This window comes from Amaranthus tricolor, chromosome 1 (assembly GCF_026212465.1).
Source record: "Amaranthus tricolor cultivar Red isolate AtriRed21 chromosome 1, ASM2621246v1, whole genome shotgun sequence".
NCBI lineage: Eukaryota > Viridiplantae > Streptophyta > Magnoliopsida > Caryophyllales > Amaranthaceae > Amaranthus > Amaranthus tricolor.
In genome coordinates this window covers 42,681,095-42,703,019 of record NC_080047.1, presented here as the reverse complement: position 1 = coordinate 42,703,019, position 21,925 = coordinate 42,681,095, and the positions used below count along the sequence as shown (strand labels likewise).

Here is a 21,925-nt window from a genome sequence, read left to right as displayed (position 1 = left end):
TAAAACGTCATGTGTTAGTCATGTGCTTATCTTTCTATGTCCTCTTATATAAGGAGGCATCTAGGCTCAGTTGTATTTGACTTTTGATGATTAATAAGATTTCTAAGAGAAAATGCTTTCGCATTTTTTTTTCCTATGTTCTTCCCTTGTAAGTGAAACAAGAAAAGATCATAGCAAGATTCTACTAAGATCAAAGTGAGTGAAGCTTTGATTAAGGGTAGGAGGACAATAGCTTGAAGGTGAGTGAAGCTATTTAGAGTCGTGTTTGAGATTAGTAAAATCTGATCATATCTTTTCATTTCTTATTAACAATTACCTAAATTGAATTCTCGAATTCATTGGCCTGATCTTTGGGTTCAATTTGGTGCAAAACTTTATCTCAATTTTGCATTGTTTGCAATCATCGAAATATAAATCAAAGCAACTTTTGTAGTTGACTTTAGTGTATGTATACATCATTTTTCAAATAAATTTGATATTTTTTTTATTATCAATCAAGTATTTGTTTCATGATCATTGATAAGCATACAAATCCATTGTAATTTTTCAAAATATCACAATTCATCTCTATCATTATATCCTATGTATTTCGTTCATATAAACTATGATTAGGGTCTAAGGAGGAAAAGAAGGTGACAACTCATACACTTGAAGAGAATGCAACTTTAAAATATCGGTGTTTATTTCTTGATTTTATTTTATTTTTTAATATAAATTAAATGAATTTATTAGTTTACTCAATTAGCGGATCGTTAGATAGATTTCGTTGCTATGCATTGTTCAGGATAAAATTAGCCAGTCTTTTGAGAGACCTTATCTCTAGAAACGTCTCTCAGGCACAGCTCAAATGTATACTCTTACACCCAATTAGAGACGGACTCTCAAACAAACCATTTCTTAATTTGTATTACTTTATACAAAATAAAAAAAAAATCCTGTAGCCCTTGTTTTTTCCTCACTATAAATACAACTTTCTCTTACTTTTTTCTTTGAAACATTTTACAGTTTTCCCTCTGAAGATAAACAATACAGTTCTGTCTCTAATGTTCTTTCGTTTTCTCAACTTTGGCAATCTTTCATAACAATGGCATCGCCTTCATCCGAGAAGGTAATAACCCTAAGGAGTTTAGATGGAAAGACATTTGATGTGGAAGCAAACATCGTCAGATCGCAAAGTCCATTGATGAAGAACCTTATCGAGAATCACATCGACTCCAATTTGGTGTTACACCGCTTAAAGTTCGTGCAGACATTCTGCCGCACATTATCAATTACTGCAAAAAACACGCAAAACAGGATCCACCTATAAATGATGAAGAACTCAAGAAATGGGACGAAGAATTCATCAAATGTAATCAGAGTATCTGTTTGATCTGACTATGGCTGCTAACTATCTTCTTATGGATTCTTTGATTGATTTGACTTGCCAAACAGTGGCTGACATGATTAAAGATAAGTCTGTGGAGGAAATCAGGGAAGTTTTCCAAATCAAGAATGATTTTAAACCTGAAGAAGAGGTACAAGTTCGAAATGAGAATTCATGGGTATTCGAGTGATTCTGAAGCTAAGATAGATTTCTTGTTCTTATCAATTGGGTAAATGAATTAGTGGATTCTGTAGCTACGATTGATTTCTAGTTCTTGTGAATTGGGTAATTGAATTAGTTTATTCTGTAGGTAAGATTGATTTCTAGTTCTTGTGAATTGGGTGATTGAATTAGTTGATTTTGTAGCCAAGATTGGTTTCCAGTTCTTGTTGATTGGGTAATCGAATTAGTAGATTCTAGCTAAGATTGATTTCTTGTTCTTGTTAATAAATGCAAGATTCATGTCTGATTGTCACAATAAAATTCAATTCTCTCTGTATATAGAAATGGTTTTGTTTTGATATATTGGATCTTGATATTATGAATTTTTTTTTTGTTCATCATCATCAACCCAATATCCTGCTCGAAAACTAGGTCTGGGGGAGGGAAGGTGACGATCAATCCATACTCGTATTTTTTTGAGAGGGAGTACTAGAGAAAAACGGTTAATTTTACCCTAATAGATAAAGCCGTGCATAGAGAAGAATGTGATTAACGTTGCCTCAAGATCAAAACTACCTTTTAGAAAAATAACATCAGCCAAAACAATGGATGGGACAATATAATAGACTAGTTGAGGAAAAAGTAGAAAACGGCAGGTAATTAAACAACAAGACATTTAACAAGAAAGACAACTTAAAAAAGTATTATTAGTCTAGAGTCTGAATCTGGTGTCTCCAACTATTCCTATCTAGAGGTGCTCAACGGGTTGGGGCGGGTAGGGTAGGGGTGGGTCATGTCAAATCTTAAACGGGTTGGGGCAGATTAGAGCACGTTTAAATCCGACCCACTTTGACCAGATTTTTTAAAGTTTATAAAATAGTTTTTTTATTATACTTTATGGCTTTTTGGATCAACCTACTTATGTATATATTAATATCATTTAAAAATATAATAAAAAAAGGGGTAAATTTTTTTTTTTTGCATTTTATATGATCCGCTAATGACCTATTAAAATGTGATCCGACCCTTGATCCATTAGATCAACTCAATTAGAGATATTTTGTCAAAGACACCGATCTCTTTCAAAAATTTGTGATACTTCAAAAAAAAAAAAAAATCCGTAGCCCTTGTTTTTTCCTCACTATAAATATTCGTCAATGCAATTAGTAGCTGGTCATGAACCAAATATTTCACATTTGAAAATTTTTGGATGCGCTGTATATGTACCCATTGCTCCCCCTCAACATACAAAAATGAGTCCACAAAGAAGAATGAGAATATATGTCGGTTTTGAATCTCCATCAATCATTCGGTATCTTGAACCATTAACTGGTGATCAATTTCAAGCTAGATTTGCTGATTGCCACTTTAATGAGACAATATTCCCATCCTTAGGGGGAGAATGTGGACTTACAGAAAAAAAATATTGAACTTATTTGGAAAGCAACACATTTAGAATATTTAGACCAAAAAAAAAATCATGTGAACAAGAAGTACAACGAATTTTTCACCTTCAAAGTGTTGCTAACCAATTACCTGATGCATTCACAGATACTAAGAGAGTTACAAAATCACATATACCAGCAGCAAATACTCCAGCTCAAATAGAAATTCCTGATGAAAAGGCAAAAAGTGATGAAATTGTTGTGCAAAAAAAGCGTGGAAGGCCACTTGGATCAAAAGATTTAAAACCAAGAAAATTGAGAAAACTAGAAGGTGCACCAAATAATATTCAAAATGTAAATGAAAATAAAGGAGAAAATCAAGACATCTCCGATAATGAAAAGGATGAAAATTATGAAATCTCAATGAATTATATTTTCTTCAAGAAAAAATGGAATCGAAAGGAATCATTCCAAATGAATCCTTTGCCTATTCCGTAGCTATTGAAATAATTAATGATGAAAATGATCTTGAGCCAATATCGATAAATGAATGCAGAAAAAGACCTAATTGACTAAGATGGAAAGAAGCAATTGAGGCAAATTAAAATCATTAGAAAAAAGGAAAGTTTTTGGGCAAATTTTACAAACTTTAAACGGCATAAAACCCGTAGGCTTCAAATGGGTATTTGTAAGAAAAAGAAATGAGAAAAATGAAATTGTCAAATACAAGGCAAGACTTGTAGCTCAAGGTTTTTCTCAAATGTCAGGAATTGATTATGAAGAAACATATTCCCCAGTAGTTGATGCAACCACACTCAGTTCTGGTAAGTTTAACAGTTTCTCAACGCCTACACATGAGATTGATGGATGTCCTAACTGCGTATATATATGGGTCACTCGACACAGACATCTATATGAAGGTCTCTGAAGGACTAAACTTACCAATAAAGAATGTACGTAGAGAGATGTTTTCTATAAAATTAAAGAAATCATTGTATGGATTAAAGCAATCCAGGCGAATGGGGTATAATCGTTTGAGTGAATACCTTGTGAAAGCAGGATTCAAAAACGACCAAATTAGCCCATGTGTATTCATCAAACGATCTCAATTCGGTTTCGTAATAATTGCTGTGTATGTAGATGACTTAAATCTGATTGGAACCCCAAGAGAAATTGAGATAACAGCTAAATATTTGATGAGATAATTTGAGATGAAGGATTTAGGAAAAACTAAATTCTGTCTTGGTCTACAAATTGAACATTTGAAAAGTGGAATATTTGTCCATCAGAGCAATTATACTGAGAAAGTTTTGAAACGATTTTACATGGACAAGGCTCATCCACTAAGTTCTCCAATGGTGGTACGATCACTAAATATAAAAGATGACCCGTTCCGCCCACAAGAAGAAGACGAAGAAATTTTAGGTCCGGAAGTGCCATACTTGAGTGCCATTGGTGCTTTAATTTACTTAGCAAATAATACAAGACTTGATATAGCATTTTCTGTAAATTTATTAGCTAGGTATAGCAATGCACCAACAGAAAGACATTGGAATGGGATAAAACATCTATTTCGATACCTAAAGGGAACTATAGACCTTGGATTATTTTTCCAGTCAGGAAATGATGCCATACTCACTGGATATGCTGTTGCAGGGTATCTATCTGATCCACATACGGCCAAGTCACAAACTAGATATGCATTTACATATGCAGGAACCGTAATATCTTGGAAATCAACAAAACAAACTCTAACAGCTACATCCTCAAATCATGCAAAACTGATAGCTTTATATGAAGCCAGCCGAGGGTGTGTATGGTTGAAATCCATGATCAGCCAACTCCAAAAGGATTGTGGCTTAAACGATACAACTAGGGTACCAACTACAATTTATGAAGATAATGATGCATGTATCAACCAATTCAGAAAAGGATACATCAGGGGAGATAAAACAAAACACTTGTCACCAAAATTATTCTTCACACATGATTTGCAGAAAGATAAAAAGATAAAAGTCCAAGAAATTCAATCATGTGAAAACCCTGCTGATTTATTCACAAAGTCACTCCCGTCAAAGCAATTCGAATATTTGGTACGCAAGATTGGAATGTGACGATTTCGAGACATATGTTAACTTCAGGGGGAGAAATATGATCACTGTACTCTTTTTTCCTTTAATTAGTTTTTTTTTTCCCACCGGGTTTTTCCTGATAAAGGTTTTTAATGAGACAGTTTTAGGATCATAAATGTCATAATAAAATTTCTACATATATGTAATGCATTCAAGGGGGAGTATTGTGATTAATGGGACAACACATTGAATGCATTGGATTGTGGGTTTTTCTATCCCTTTTAATAGTAACACTTTTGTATCCCTTTATCATCTTGCACTATACATATGTGCAAGTTCCACAATACTTTGATAGTGAATGCAATAGAAGATAAACCGATATAAGTTTATCTCTTATACTACTTTTCTCCTTATATTCTCCCTACCTTTTAACACAGCCGAAATAATGAATGAGATGATATAATAGACTAGTTGAGGAAAAAGTAGAAAAGGGTAGGTAATTAAACAACAAGACATGAGGACAAGAAAGACAACTAAAAAAAGTATTATTAGTCTAGAGTCTGAATTTGGTGTCTCCAACTATTCCTATCTAGAGGTGTTCAACGGGTTGGGGCGGGTCGAGGCGGGTAGGGTAGGGGTGGGTCATGTCAAATCTTAAACGGGTCGAGGCAAAGCAAAGCCCGTTTGACCCACTTTGACCCGATGTTTAAAAGTTCATAAAATATTTTTTTTTATTATACTTTATGGCCTTTTGGATCGACCCACTTATGTAAATATTAATATCATTTAAAAATATAATAAAAAAAAGGGGTAAATTTTTTTTTGCAATTAACGTGACCCGCTAATGACCTATTAAAATGTGACCCGACCCTTAATCCATTGGATCAACTCAATTAAAGATAGTTTATCAAAGACACCGGTCTCTCGAAAATTTGTGTTACTTCGAAAAAAAAAATAAAAATTCCGTAGCCCTTGTTTTTTCCTCACTATAAATACAACTTTCTCCTAGCGTATTTCTTTTGAAACAATTTACAGTTCTCCTTCTGAAGAACGCAATACAATTCTCTGTCTCTGGTTTTCTTAGTTTTCTCAATGTTTCATAACAATGGCATCGTCTTCATCCGAGAAGATAATAACCCTAATGAGTTCGGATGGACAGACATTCGATGTGGAATCCGACATCGTCGAATCGCAAAGTCTGATGATCAAGAGCCTTATCAAGGGTCACAACTTCACCAATGGTGTTACTCCGCTTAAAGTTCATGCAGATATTCTGCCGCACATTCTCGATTACTGCAAAAAACACGCCAAACAGGATCCACCTATAAATGATGAAGAACTCAAGAAATGGGATGAAGAATTCATCAAATGTAATTGGAGTATCTTGTTTGATCTGACTATGGCTGCTAATTATCTTCTTATGGATTCTTTGATTGATTTGACTTGCCGAACAGTGGCCGACATGATTAAAGGTATGTCTGTGGAGAAAATCAGGGAAGATTTCCAAATCAAGAATGATTTTACACCTGAAGAAGAGAAACAAGTTCGAAATGAGAATTCATGGGTATTCGAGAGATTCTGAAGCTAAAATTGATTTCTTGTTTAAGATTTTTTATAACTTAATTTAGATTCTTTTCTTGTTTGGTGGTATTTAAATTCCATTTGATGAAACAAAAGTAGTTTTTCATCATGTTTGTTTGTTTCAACAGTCTCTGTGCTTCTTCCCTCCCCTTTTTATAGATTAACTCTGTTTTCTTCTATAACATTCATGTTTTCTATTCAATACAAATTTTGTTCTTTATCCTACAAAAAAATTCTTTTGTGTGATTATAATTTCAGAAATTTGTTGTTCTTGAAGTTATTTCTCTCAGCTTCTTCCTAAAATTCAATAATATTGTAGAATTAATTGGGTTTTCTCATTATTTAGTTTCTTAAATTTTGATTTAAATTTAACTATTCAAGATAAACAAACAAATTAACATTAACAAATATTCAATTATTCAAAGAACATAAACAAAAAAAATCAAGAAACAACATTCTAACAAATTCAAGAATCAAGATTAAGAATAAAGATTAAGATTAAAATTAAAGATTACAAGATAAAGATTAAGATAAAGAGTGAAAATACCTAAAAAAAAAAAATCAAAATTTTGATTTTTTAGGGTTTTTGTGAAGAGAGGCTGTGAGCAGCCACAGCCCACAGCAGGCAACGAGCAGCAGCGGCAGGCAGACAGCATCCGTGAGCGTCTGAGGTGGCTCCGCGGGGTGAGGGCATGAGGCGGTGCGGTAGAAAACTGACCCCTAATTCCCAAAATTCAGAAATTTTATTTTTTAAAAAATTTTTTTAAAAAAATTCGCATAGGGCATGTGCCCGGGGAGGCCTATACATAGATCCACCCCTGGTTGATATTATAAATGTTTTGACAGTTGCAAATAACATTGTTAATAAATCTAACAAAGGATCTTTTATGAAAAGCAGTAATTACTTAAGACAATTGCTCATTTATCGTGTTTATTCAAAATAGATTCAACGATCCAATATTTACCCGACTTTGTAATCGAATTCGACTTAATCCGACTTTAAAATGCAATTAAATTTACATAAATTAATGCGGACACAAGACTCTATATTAAACCAACTCAAAACCCATGACCCGAAATCAACCCATGACCCGAATGAACACTTGTTCTTAAGCATACATACTGATTTTGACATTACCATAAAATACAAAGGAAAAAAATGACAACTAGAAATACAATTTCATTTATAGGTATAGGAAAAACAAACAATCAATCCCTTCATGTAATCTAAGACCAGTAGGATAATCTCTCCTACTTTAAGCAAGCTCTTTTTGCATTATTGACAAAATTCTTCAGAGCATAGCAAACCTAATATAATCTTTCTTTACACGATAATCCCAGCGGATAAAAACTTCGATGATTGAGCGATAGAATTATGAGCTTTTCAATCTTGGACTAGTTTTGGAGAAGTATCTTCTAAGAGCAAGCATTATAACCCAAGTACTCTTTGTAATCTTCTCTTTTATCATCAGAAGTAAGGCAGAGCTCAAAACAGTCTTCAAAATCTGCGCCTGTAAACCTTTATAATATCCCGATATTCCTTCATATTTCCAAATGTTGTAGAATACTTTCGAGATTGTTTTACGAGCTTTCTTTTGTGTTTCTGGCAGCTTCTCTTCTTCTGTCTCTGCTGCCTGAATCACAACTTTACACCTGCACAAAACTTAAACCATTTGATTTAAGGAAAATTATCAGGAATAATACAACCTTTTGCTTATTTTCCTACAATAATACCAATTTTTGATTAACCATGAATAATACTAACTTAGGGGTATTTCCCTAGAATATCCCTAACATGCTAAAAATCAAACTATAGAAGATTATATGACAAAAAAAATAGGAAATTAGTTGATAAACTAAAGTTGGTATTATTCTAGAAAAAAAAACCCCTAAGATAGTATTATTCATGGTTAATCAAAAATTGGTATATTGTAGCCTGTAGGGAAATTAATGAAAGACTGTATTATTATAGGTATTTTGTTCATGACCTATATTACTCGGATTCTATTACACACGTACTTGTGTCTGCCTATTGGCACCTTGACATTTCAACATGGGTATTTTTTTTAAGGAAATTCGCAGAATCATAAAAGTAGCGGTGGGAAGTTGTCAAAGGCTCACCTTGACACAACTACACGAGTTTGAGGACGACAATTCAACATGTTTTTTCAGGTGTCTGTTTTTGAGGAACAAAAGAACCACGTACCTAATTGCTGGATATGTCAAGCAGGTGGCAATAGTCTTGGAGAGAGCTCCCAGTAAAAATGCAGCAGAAGCAGATAGAGCTTGTGGGGATGAGTCCGACTTTCTGCTATTGGTTTTTAGGAGTCTGTTTTTGAGTTGATCAAAAATTGTGTACTAGCAAGACAAAACAAAGTCAGTTTTTTTAGCTGTTCGCTAGAAAGATCTATAACATGAAATTTACCAGACAAGGGTACAGGAGTTGAAATCACATACCTGGATAGACGGATTTGCGGTCAACAGAAGAGAGATGCCAAGTCCATCAAAGGAATCACTCCATTTGCCTTCAGTGAGGGTCTTCCAGAGCCCTTTAGACTTACCAAACTCGCTCGTTTGCATTTTGGATGATGCTGTATCTAAAGGCTGTAAACTCAAAGCAGAAATAAAGCAATCAGCCAAAGGTTCGATGCAATACAAGTAAAGGAGAGAGGAAAAAAATGCTTCATTTACTTTGGAATACTTAGATGTGACAGTTAAGTATAATCAAATTTCAGTTTTCCCTCTGACAAGAACATACCCTTGCTATATCGCCATATCCAACAAAAACCTTCACCTAAACTTTTTAGGTATGGAAAAATTAATTCTAAACAATCCCATCGTAGTTGATGAGACCATTGTAAGGTAGAAAACTTTTAGTATGCTTAACTAATAGGTTCATGTATTAAGTCTAGTTTAGTTGGAAAGTATGAATAGTTACGAGTTATGATTAGGTGAAAAACCAAAGGTTGTACTCATCATTTGTAAGAGAGTAATACCACATCAATAAAGAGATATACAAGCAAAATATTAAGTTCTCTTACTTTATCTCTCCTAGCATCTCACAAATTTTTCCTACTTCCCCTTCCAACAATTAGTATCAAGAGTCATAAGTTCAAGGCATAAATTCCACATATATCTGCAAAAAATACCCAAATACAAAAACCCCAAACACATGGCTTATGCATCTTCTACAAATAAGGACCTTCAACCAGAAATAATTCACATATTTGATGGAGAAAATTGTGATTTTTGGATGCTAATTAAAGATTAGCTTAAGAGACAAAGATTTATGGGAAGTAGTAGAAAACGCTTCGAAAGCCAAAGCAACATTTTCTCAGGTTGCTAACACCGTCAAGAAGTGCAGCTCCATCTGAGGAGATCATCTGTGACAAATACCATTTTTCTGAGAATGATTATTGCAATTTCATCAAAAGAAGCATGAGGTACTTTGCAAAGAGAGTTTCAAGGAAGTGGGAAAATCAAAACCATCATACTTACAACGTGAGACGAAATTATGAAAATCTAAGTAAGAGTCTAAGGAAAACATCAACAATTATTACACAAGACACAAATTTAATTAATCAAATGAAGATGTAAAGAGATTAAAATAAAGAAGTAGATGTTGTCAACAAAATCTTGAATCTCGTCGCAGAAGTAAATGATAGAGCACTGGTGTGATTGAAAGCACAAAGGTGGTTTGGCCACAAAAGCAAGAATGACAAGAAAGATTGAACGAAAGAACAAACACAAGTCTGGATTCAAATAGTGCAAAAACAAGGCCGCATCACCATATCGCGACCGTATCGTAAAGGTTTTTGAGTTTACAGCGGCTGAAATATTGGCCGAATTGATTGCGAAATCAAATCATCCATATTGGTCGTGAAATTTGTTTCGCGCCTGTTACTGCGACCGTATTTTTGCACTATAGTCTAGAAGGATCATTTTAGATCAGTCATAAAAGCAAGATGACGAGAAGCAAGAAGTCAAAAACATTTTCAAGTGTAATTCTGCAAAAGGAGGAAATGCAATTGGAAAAGAAAGGTAAGTTTCCTCCATTTGGAATTTGTAAGAGAACTAATCACCTAGAAAGTGATTGTAGAGGAATAGGTATGCCTCAATGCAACCATTGCAAGTGGTTTGGTCATACAAAGAAAGTTTGCAAAAGGAAGCGGAATCAAGAACAAGCACAAGCACAAGCACAAGTTTCAGAAGAAGTAGGTTGGTGTGCATGAAGATGGCCAAGAATTAACAAATAAATAGTTAATTGATAGTGGTTTCAATAACTACATGACTAAAAAATCATCCGATTTTTACTCAACTTTATACTTCAATTATCACATTAGGAATGTAGTTGTTAGATCAAGTTGCAAACGCACAATTGCAATAGAGACTTGCCAAGGAGTAAACCATATCAAGAATGTCTTGCAAAAGATTTTTCATTTTTTTTATTTCCTTCTAGATTCTTCATTACCTTGTCTTTTCTTCCTTTGTCAACTTAAACTTTGAGTGTTTTCTTTCTTCTGGTTTTTTCTTCTGTCAATTTTCCTGTTCTTGTTTTTCCAGCTTTCAGCTAGTTTATTTCATAAATTCTATCTCTTTTTTTTTAAATTCTTCTAGAGTTCTAGTTTTATCACATTGTTTTTTTTAGTTGAGAATAGGCTAGAAAATCCATACAAGTAAGGGGAATAGGGAATCAATCATTCGTGTGGGTGTTGAGAATCAAACCACTTAGTTTTTTATCACATTGTTATCAAAGAACACAAGAGAAAAACGATGTGGAACCCACAAAAGGGCACAATAAAACACAGAACAATTAGGCAAAATGCTTTAAAATGGGGTTTTAGGTACCCTCTAGTACCATTTTGCACTATATTAGTGGCATAGTGCAATGGAAAAAAATTTCGAATCTTTAAGCAATATATCAAATATACTTTTTTATAAGCATTTAAGCAAATAAGTGATCCTTGCCTACGAAAAGCTTGAGTTTTCACCTTGCGCTTAGCCTCTAGGCTCTCAGACCTCTATTTCTCGGTGTGCTTTGCGCCTTTTAAAACTAAGTATTTAACAAAGCCTTATTCTCCATTTGAATTCAAATTCTTTTTAATTAAAAGGTGTAACTTATATATAGAAGCTTCTAGACTAAGGTTAGATATGTAGTATAAACATTAGATAATTATGCAACAAACTAAAATTCAGTAGATTTTTGACATCATAGACCCCCTGGGAAAAAAAAAAAGGCCCGAGAGGCCTTCTAGATCAACATGTCATGAATGCATACGAAACTCAAGAAAATTAAAATAACGTAGCACATGATAACGGTTATTCATCAACTAGAAATATGAGAAATACCTGAGTAATAATACTGGTGCAAGCCCCTGCAGCAGCAGCAACAATCAAGTTTGCCACTGTGCCCATAGACTTAGAATTACTTCTCTTCAGGTAAAGCCTCTTTAGAAAGCTGTATCCATAAAAATAAACAAACTGTTGTATAACAGATTGCAAGTTCTTTGTCCCTAAACCCTGATATAGGGAAAGAACTTGACCATATTGTATGGCTTCCCATAAAAATCTGAAAGGTTCCTGTGGTACAACAAAGCAAAACTTTTAAGTAACTAATATAAATAAAAAAAAAGGAAATATGGCACCAAAAAAAGCATAGACCTAAATCAACTTATAGCTCATCATGCTCTTCTTTTATAGAAATACTTAAGTAATTAGACATTCATTAGTGATATCCAACTATGATAACTTAGGTCAAAGGGTCCAAGGGCATTATTGTCTTTTCACTATTATTAGTCTTTGTATTGTGTCGATTAGATTAGTTGTTATTCTTTGTAGTTGTCTCTTGGGGCTTAGGCTATATAAAGGGCCACCCTTTGTAATAATAATTAGCTTTGGAAATAATAAATATAAGGAAGTATCTTTTGGGAGTCATTGGGCAGACTCATATTGTCCAAACTATCAAGTTTCGGTTACGGGTCCGACTGATCTGTTACACCGACATGGAATGTCCCCATGACTTTAGTACAAAAAATCTTCCAACATTTAATTCAAAGACATAAGTCATAAATTATCGTCTAAATGATATGGAACCTGATCAAGCTACCATAATGGAAAATGCTAAAGAAGCAATCAACAACAATAATACTCTAGTGAAGGGTGAACTCGTGCAAAAGTATATATACCATTATACTATAGTGCGTGCTTGAGAGATTTGGAGATGAAAGCGTGATAACATGTATGTCTTGTCATCAAATTGATGCTACATTCGACTTTATATATGAGAACTTTATTGGTCAAAAGTTGCATCTATTTGGTGGTAGAAGGCATATTAAACGACAAAACTCGAATGACATGAGTTACTTTTAGCAAAAAATCACACAAAAGAAGGGGAGAAAACACATGTAGTGCAAACTCAATGACAATTTACCTGAGAATGATACAGGCACAAGTTAACAACTTTCTGAAATTCTGTTCATTGTGCAAAAATAGTTTCAAATGGTGTCTGAATTCGTTCATTTCCAGTCAGTTTATAGTATGGTCTTTCTAACAGCTCGAAGTAAAAATTTATAATGCCAGATTCTTTTCTATAGTTGATTTTGCACATCTACAAATTTGAGGATGTTTCTCTACAAAGTCAGGTTGGGAGTCTGGTTTTGCAAGCAGGTCTTGTAAAAAAAAAGCACCATATCTGGAAGTAGGTAGAGCTTGCAACCTTTGTGGATGATGAAATGTCCAAACGTCATTGGCAAAGAGATTTTGCAGTCATATTGTTGAATTTGGATGAAAGAAATGTTTTTTTTTCTTGGTAGTACATTGAAACATAGCATATATGACATGACCAACAACATTCACAAGAAAACATGAGGAACACGTTGATGGGTTTTAATTTAAAAACATTGGATAGAGAAATTTTTTTGGGTTTGAGAAGGGGAGAGGCACCAGAGCTTTAACCACCACTTTCCCTTCTCTCCCTTGCATGAGTCACAACCTCATTTCCTCTTTCTTTCCTTCTGATTCACTCCTCTTTCCACACACCCCTATCTCATCAAGCTCCTTCTTCCTCTCTCTAACCGCAATCTATCCTAACTCTTCATTCTCTCCAAATCCCATCATTCCTCTATAATCTAAAAATTTGACATCCATGTCATTACTTCAAATCTTGAGTATTTCAAAAGAAATCAAGCAACTCATTTTGTAAAACTGACAGGAAAAAGAAGAATGTCAACTATGACTTAAAAAAACATCAACTCTTTAACCAAATATCCTAGGTCCATTAGAAATCCGGTCCAAATTTTCCATAATATGGTGAATTGACATTTTATGGACACTGTCACCCTTTGCACAACATTGGACCGGTAAAGTTCTACAACAATTCAAAAGTCGTGGAAGAGGATACGTATGCAGATAAGAAGGCATGCGTAGAGCATAGTTCAAAATAAGATCACATTGCATAGCATAGAGCGCTTCGTAAAGGGTTTCAAATTAAAAAGAATCAAAGTTGCCCGCGTGGTAAAGGTGTAAAAAACGTGTTTTGTATTGTTTCAAGGGATATCTCACACTTTCGGCCAATAGTTACTCCCAATACCGCATCATCCTACATTCCTACCCGTAACCGTGACTACAACCGTTACCTTATTTTTGCACTATGGCGTAGAGTAATGTGATATTCACAAAGTTTTCACAACTTGATAAACCAATGTCTAAAATCTCCACAACTACAAAATTCACCTATGACATGTTCACTTGCGTTGATGGGAGCAAATCACCATACAACTATAAAAAGAGTGAATTGGAGGTAAGGAATTTGCATTTCATCAATGGTTTGCCAAGATGACAATGAGAAAAGTATATAAATGGGAAAGAATGGAAACCCTGAAAGAAAGAGGAGAATGAAGGAGAAAGAGATTTGGGTTGGGTAAGAGTTTGTAATTGGAAGTTCTTATTCATCAATGGTGGGTTCTCCATTATGGAGAGAGAGGACGAAGAGGGTGTAAAGAAAGACAGAAAATATGAAAGTGAAACAGAGAGAAAAAAGGTGGGTAGTGGAAAGGGTTATGATGGACAAATCTATGGTAAATAGCTCAATAATTCATGTCCACTTTTAATTTATGTGAAGTTCCATATGGCGTTTACTACCAAGAATTATTAAGAAATAATCTCTTTGTTATCACAAGGATGATAGTGCGTACATAAGTGATAATTACTTAAAGTAGTGTTTGACAACATAGAATTCATTTGAAAATAGGGAATTTAATTCTTGACAAATGACAGTTCCAGGCTACCACAAATCTTTTTATTGTTTCGATCTACATTTTGTAGTAGCGGAAGCTTAACTCCCAGAGTATTTTTTTTACTCATTAGTTGTGTTTCCCAAGAGCGCAATATGTCCTTTTCCCTTAAAGTTTTGTTATTTCACTACGCCTTTATGCATTGCTAGTCATTACTCATCTATATCTTAACAGAGAGGATATGCTAACTGCTGGAGAGAAGGCTCCAAAAACTTTTCTAATGTTCATTTGTCTCACATAGTCATGGGAGGCTCGGAGCATAGTGTAAAAATGGGATAATGGTCACAATCGTTGTAACACAATGATGATGCAGTAACGGGAGTGACGTGGTTATCGTAATGCCTAAATATTGGTCGAAAACATAAAATATCCCCTTGATACGGCTCAAAATGTGATTTTTACGCCTTCACAACACGAGAAATATCTCCTATTTTTTTAAAAACCTCAACAACGCGGCCGACGCAATGCAGTGCAGCCTTGATTTTACACCATGGATTAGAGGGACTTTTCGTACACCTCATCCTCCCATCTTTAGCTTGAGTTATTGTGATATGAAATTGAATAAATTGGGTGGTATAGATTAAAAAAAAAAAGTGGGGTAACTTTCGTGTGATGGAGGGAAAATAGATCTCTGATTCTCAGATATGCAGTAACTGATCCTACTTCAAAACCCCCAAAATTGAAATCAGCAAAAAAAATGTTGGAACAATTCATGCATGACCTTCTTGTTCATTCTATCAAACATAGAACAAATTTTGAAAGATCAGACCCAAATCAAACAACACCACAGAGCAACAGAAGCAATGAATTCAATTGGGCACAAAATCAAAACCAACAGGAATTCGGCAAAGAACTAGCATGAAACTGAAAACCCAGAAAAGATAAGAAAAATGGAAACCTGTATCTTTGTTGATGACGAGAACGAGCTTCAGCTTGATACTTGGTTTTACAAATGTCTAAAGGGTACAACACAGTGGTGCTAACCAAAGCACCAATGGCTCCAGATGTTGCCTCAATTAATGATGCGAAATTTAAAGCCATCTAGAGATACACATAAAACAAAAAGAACCCAAATGTTAGTTTATGAAAATTACATTAATCAAGAAAGAACATTCACAAAAAACAGAGAAAGTTGGAGGGCAGATGTGATTTGTGATTTGTGATTTGGGTTCGATGGAGAATGGAAGAAAATGAAGGGAATTGATTAAGAAGGACAAAGGAGTAGAGGCAATAGTATTAGAGTGACCCACCCAGTACCCACATGGTTTTGCTGTCATTTTCGCATCGTTTTCAGATTTGGAATTGTTTTTCCAGATTTTAGATGTTCTTCAATCACCACCAACGACTCCTATCTGGCTCATGGTCTTCTCAATAGTCATTCAATAATCTGAGGTTTGGATTCTAAACTTCTTTCTTTCCATTTTACGCCAAAATAATGCCCTAACGAAGCCAAATCTTACAAACATACTTCTTGAGGATTGCATTGTGTACTCGTTGAAGAGCAAATACCACTTGGATTCGATTTCATCAAGTCAGTCTATTTTAGAAGTGTTCATTCGGATTATCGGGTCGATTTTGGGTCAGATATTTCGGGTTGGTTCAAAATTGAATCTTGTGTTCATGTTTGGTTTTGACATAATTGTGACGTTCGATTATAAAGTCGGGGGAATACCAGATCATCGAGTCTATTTGAACACCTTTACCTATAATAAAAACTATTTCACTTCTTTTTTGTCTTTATTTGTTAATTATTGTATAGCCATTTTTTTTTTTATCATAATCCTACTTTGGATTATTGTCTAATAATCTAATATTTTTCATACATTTGCCCACAACATACTATATTATTAGTAATGTGTAATAATAAGGTATATTGGTAGCAAATTAAGTCAAATATTGGATTATTCACATCGAACTAAAGGTAAAAGTTAAATTATTAAAAAATAATCTAATGATGAGATTATTTGCAACAACGAGCGTTAATGTTAATTTTTCCTTTATTATAAAATTTTTTGTTTACCCCTCTCCCTTCAAAATTCTCTCATCTCCTTTCTTTCTGTATTATTTACCATATTTATCATTCATACTATACTCAAATCTATGCAACAAAACTCACACCATAATACCAATGAGCATCTTATATTATTTGGCATAATTTTGTCTGATCAATACTTATATGTGTAACCTCTCTATTATAATTGATGGTAAAATAATCTTATTAGTTTATAGATCAAAGTTGATTTCCAGTAAAACGTTATATTCACCTAAAATAATCGATATATCTCGTGTTGTTTATATTTAATTATTACACTTGACAAAAAAATCATTTGCATTCTGGTTATATATCACTTCTCTTTTTTCAATCACTATAGAAACAATGAGTTCCCAACCAAGATTGAAATCGATTTATGATAGGGTTAGATAATAAACCAACCTTGTAGAAAATAACAGTTAATATTTAGAGTTTTTTACTAATAACTTCCTATTATTAAGGAAGATTATTAGGGTATTTTTAGGATTAGGTTATTTTTAGGAAAGCTAGTTTTTTCTTTAAGTTATTTTTTGTATAATCAGAGCTTATTATTTCTTTTCTTAGTAATGTGAATATAATTCTAAAAATCAGAAATCTCTCTTGAGTTCTATTTTTCATGGTATCAGAGTTGATAGTTCGATCAAAATTTTAAAATGGCAGGTCCGAAAAAAATGGTGTTCCTACCTTAACTGATTACTTTTACATGCGAACTAGACAGGGGTTCAAATGTGAGGGGGGTGTTGGGATGGGTTATCTCACATCGACAAATTGAAAATGGTGTCCACGCTTTATAAGTTATTGGAGACCTTTTTCCCATAGCCATATGGTTTTGGGATGGTAAGTATCTCCTTGGCTTATAAAGTGTGTGCACCTCGTGTCTCCTCGTTAATATGTTGGTATTCATAATAAGTCCAGCCTAATTTATCAAACCTCATACCGACCAAATGCATAGGTAGATTTAATTATTGTTGGCAAGCTAATGGTGGTAGCTACGTAATCGTTTTATCGACCAAAAAACATTTGATAACTATAAAGTCGATTCTACCGACCAAAGAACTTTTCGCCATGGAGTCAAACCTAGTTTGAGTTATTAGGATCTATCATGTATCCTTAAATTGACTTTTCCTTTCACAATGTTTACATGATGCCTTATTACTAGCCCTTTGATTATGTTAAGAGAACCTAAGGCTCAAATCCTAATCTTTTTATTCTTGCTTGCTTATCTTAGTGGTTCTTTTTTTTTTTGTGCTTGCTTGCCCTTACCCTTACTTATCTGTTTGCCTCTCTTTCTTAATCCTTTTTACCTTACAGCATTACACCAGCTCAAATCTAACAGACCTTGTGAAGATGACCCTTACTTGATATAATACTCGTAGAAAATAATTTGTTTTTATAAATTTCTTTTGCATAAAAGGGTTTTAGAAAATTTCATGATGACCAACTAAAATATGTTTATAAAATATCCTTCATCATCCAACATAGAAATAAAATAACGTTTTATCAATAATGGGAACATGATAACATTTATTAAGCTCTAATATCAAACTAGAAGTCAAAGATGAACTAATAGTCCCAATTGTCATAACATCAAATTTTGCTTAATCTCCAATGTGCACTTCTACCCCACTCTTAGCAAGTTTTGTACTCCTTTCTAGTCGAAAATTTGAAAAATATAAGCTTTATTGACAAAAAAAATTAAAAAAAAGGTTCGAGGAAACTTTGTTCCAAAAATAAGCACTTGTTGCTCCAATGCTAGGTTTGGAGTTTGTTCGCTGTTAATAACAACAAACAATTGAGTAGGTTAAAAATAATCAAGTGTTTGTTCGTTGTTAGTAAGAGCGCACAAGGATTTTGGTCAAAAAGATAAATGGATTGTTCGCTGTTTTAAACAGTGAACCAAGTAAGAAATCTGTTTGGAGTAGTTTATAATATTCCAAGAGTATCCAATACCATGTAAGACCATGACACATGTCTCTAATTTGTTATTGTTCAGCTTTGTTATGTACTCGGCTTTCTTCCCTTTTCAGTAAAATTATACATTCTTCCTCTATTTTCTCTATTACAAAAAACAACAAAACTCATATAAACAATGGTGAAATCAATCTCTAAAATTTAAGTGAGAGAAAAAAAATCGCAGCAATTTTAATTAGGTTAATAGACACAGAAATTATATCACTTCAATTTATAACCATTAAGAACAAAACGACCATTATCAACCCACAATTACAACCTCCATTGTCAAAACTCTAAATCCACTACTATAGCTTAAACATCTTTTTGCTCATTTCCTTTCCTATCAATCAACTCACTCAAAGACTCATCCTTTGATATGAAGGTCAACACTTTTTTCACTCATTTGTGATCATTATCTCACCAAAGTTCCACAACAAAAACCTAATATTGTAACACCCCGTAATTTATCGGGATTGAAAATAAATAAAATATAATAAAATAGAGTATAATAAAATAAAATAAATAAGTAATATTGAATTATACTATTATACATAGTTAATTATAAGAAATAAAGTAAGTTAAAATTTTAACGGTAACGCGTTTTATCGCGTACGCTGTTGTCATGTAGCGTTTCTTTTCTGTTTTCAAAAAAATAAAATAAAAAAATAAAACAATCACTTAATTAATTAATTAATTAACAAAAAAAATAGGGAAAAGGAAGGGTGGCCGGTTAGGTAGTGTAACGGGAGGAGTCTTGTAACTCCTCTCATAAGTGGGTATTATGACACATTAAGCTTACTCCTTAATTGCCTATTAATCCTTTTGAACACCATTTGAATTCTTCACTCTTCTAAGCTTCCAATTGAACCTTTGCCTCTTTGGTTCGACATTTCAAAGCGAAAAAAAAAATTGTTCTCTTGTTCTTCCATTCAATCTTTTGATTAAAGGGGTAAGTTTAATTGAAATTGCTAGTTATAGATTTTATATACAAGGTTTTCTAAGATGAATTATATTTTTATGTATGATGATATCCTATGACTTTGAGGAGGATTGAGTATATATTTTTTTTATGTAATTTTCTTTAACAATCCTTTAATAAACCTTAATTTTGTTAAAAGGATTAAGTTATGTTCTTGATTTATATTCTGTAGCAAAGTTTAAATTTGTTATAAGAATTGAGTTTTGTTATATTCAAATAAATTTCTTTTATGGTTTAAATTTCTCTAACTAAATTTCAATTTGTTAGTAGAAATTAAGTTGGTATGGATTAGGTTATGTAGTCATCCAAGGGTTTAATAATCCTTTAGCAAAATTTGATTTGTTAGAAGGATTGTGTTATATTTATATATATATGTGTCTTGATATTTTTTTAAAGGGTGATTTGGTTTTATAATTCTCTACAAAATTTAATTTGCTAAGAGAATTAAGTTATTTAATTTAGTTATCATAATTTATGAAATTTCAAGTCTCTTGAAGGATTTTGTGGATGTGTTCTTGTTAGAATTATTTTGGTCATGAGTTTTAAAAGAAAAGGGGGTTGATAATGTATATATAAAATAATAATAATAATGAGGATTTTAAAAAAATATATATGTATATGTATTCGGGCAGCGGCTGATCTGCCTCGTTAAAGGTGCCGACTCGGAAACGTTAGTTGTTTTCCGTTGTTTTGAGCACCGTTGCGTTAAAAACTCGTTAAACGCTTAAAATAATTAAAAATAGTAAATGAAGGTTAGAAATTACGAAAATTGGTACCCAAGGTAATTGACGCGTTCCGAACGCAATGGCGAAGTCGGATTTTTCATTTGAATTTTCTAATATGTCCGAAATGGCCCTTAAAGTTTCTGGTCAGAATGTGAAATTTGGAACCTTTGGGAATTGGATGTAAACAATTAAAAATTATCTAGTCTTAGTGTTATTTTGGCATATGGAGTGGATTAAATGTGTAAACACGTCCTAATACGTGATCGTTTTGTGTGTGTGTTATTTAGGACCTCAATTTATAAGAGGGCGAAATTTCAGTTGTGCTTGAGCATTGTTGTTTGCAGCGCTTAAAGGTACACGCTTAGACCATACTGTTTATGTGGTTGTGCAAGTAGTGTTGTTTTATTTCTAATCAAGGCATTGTAAATCACATAAGGATTAGACACTTCAAATAATTTGAAAGAAATTAATTGGAAATTGAGAATTTATGTGTTTGTCACCCAAAGGGGTTGACGTTTGGTTAGATTCTGTTACCCAAAGGGGTTAACGTATTGGTTTGGATTATTACAATTATTGTTCCCATGACAGTTTTGGATCATTACGGTCACCATGGGGGTATGCATACTTTAGCCTTTGGCGACCCGAACAGGACGGGCAACGTCTTAGGTCGGTGGTTGCCTTGGGATTAGCTCTCCCAAGTGTATTCCTCCAAAAGATTTGGATTTATACTTGAACGATCCGAACAGGACGGGCAACGTTACAAGTTGGAATTATCTAATAAAGAATGGTTTATACTTGAGCGACCCGAACAGGACGGGCAACTTTACAAGTTGGGATTAATTAATAATAAATGTATTAGAGCCTATGCATGTTAGGATGAACATTCTGCTTGTATTTAACCTGTTTGATATTTGTATGAAGTCTCTGACGTGTATTGGTTTGTTTCTTTAGAACCTACTGTGTGTTGTCTTATGACGACTAGTAGGTTGATTGCAAGTGGGGTCTGGAGTGAGATCTCGACGTAGAACCCATAATAAGTAAGACTATGTATTATCTTTTATATTAGATTATGAATAGACAGAATCTCTGTAATTAAGTAACAAGAGATAGTGTAGTTTTCTTTTCGCTTCCGCTATTTCAATTAGTTTTGTTAAGAGGCCTTTAGGCTCTCGAGTTGTACGTTAGAGCTTCCGCTGACTTATTACCTTTTTCCATTGGTACTGTTTCTACTTTAACTGTATTTCTTTATCGACGAAACGTTTGACGGTCCTACAGAGAAGTCTTCTCTAGAGTCCAAAGAGTGAACCGGAATTTGTATCTTTATATGGATTTCCGGGTCGCTTAAACCGGACCGTTACAAATATCCACCATCAATAGTC

At 33.6% G+C, this 21,925-nt stretch overlaps 1 protein-coding gene and 2 pseudogenes across 1 annotated transcript; 2 read left to right on the top strand and 1 right to left on the bottom strand.

Moving 5' to 3' along the window:
• Positions 1-516: 516 nt before the first annotated feature.
• LOC130825766 (SKP1-like protein 12) lies at positions 517-1,963 on the top strand (annotated as a pseudogene).
• Positions 1,964-5,470: 3,507 nt separating this feature from the next.
• On the top strand, positions 5,471-6,863 carry LOC130821136 (SKP1-like protein 12). The gene has a single exon (XM_057686789.1). It carries the CDS (start codon positions 6,091-6,093, stop codon positions 6,565-6,567), a length of 477 nt encoding a protein of 158 aa, XP_057542772.1. The 5' UTR covers positions 5,471-6,090; the 3' UTR covers positions 6,568-6,863.
• A 607-nt stretch (positions 6,864-7,470) lies between these two features.
• LOC130821130 (peroxisomal adenine nucleotide carrier 1-like) lies at positions 7,471-16,297 on the bottom strand (annotated as a pseudogene).
• Between the last annotated feature and the right edge of the window lie 5,628 nt (positions 16,298-21,925).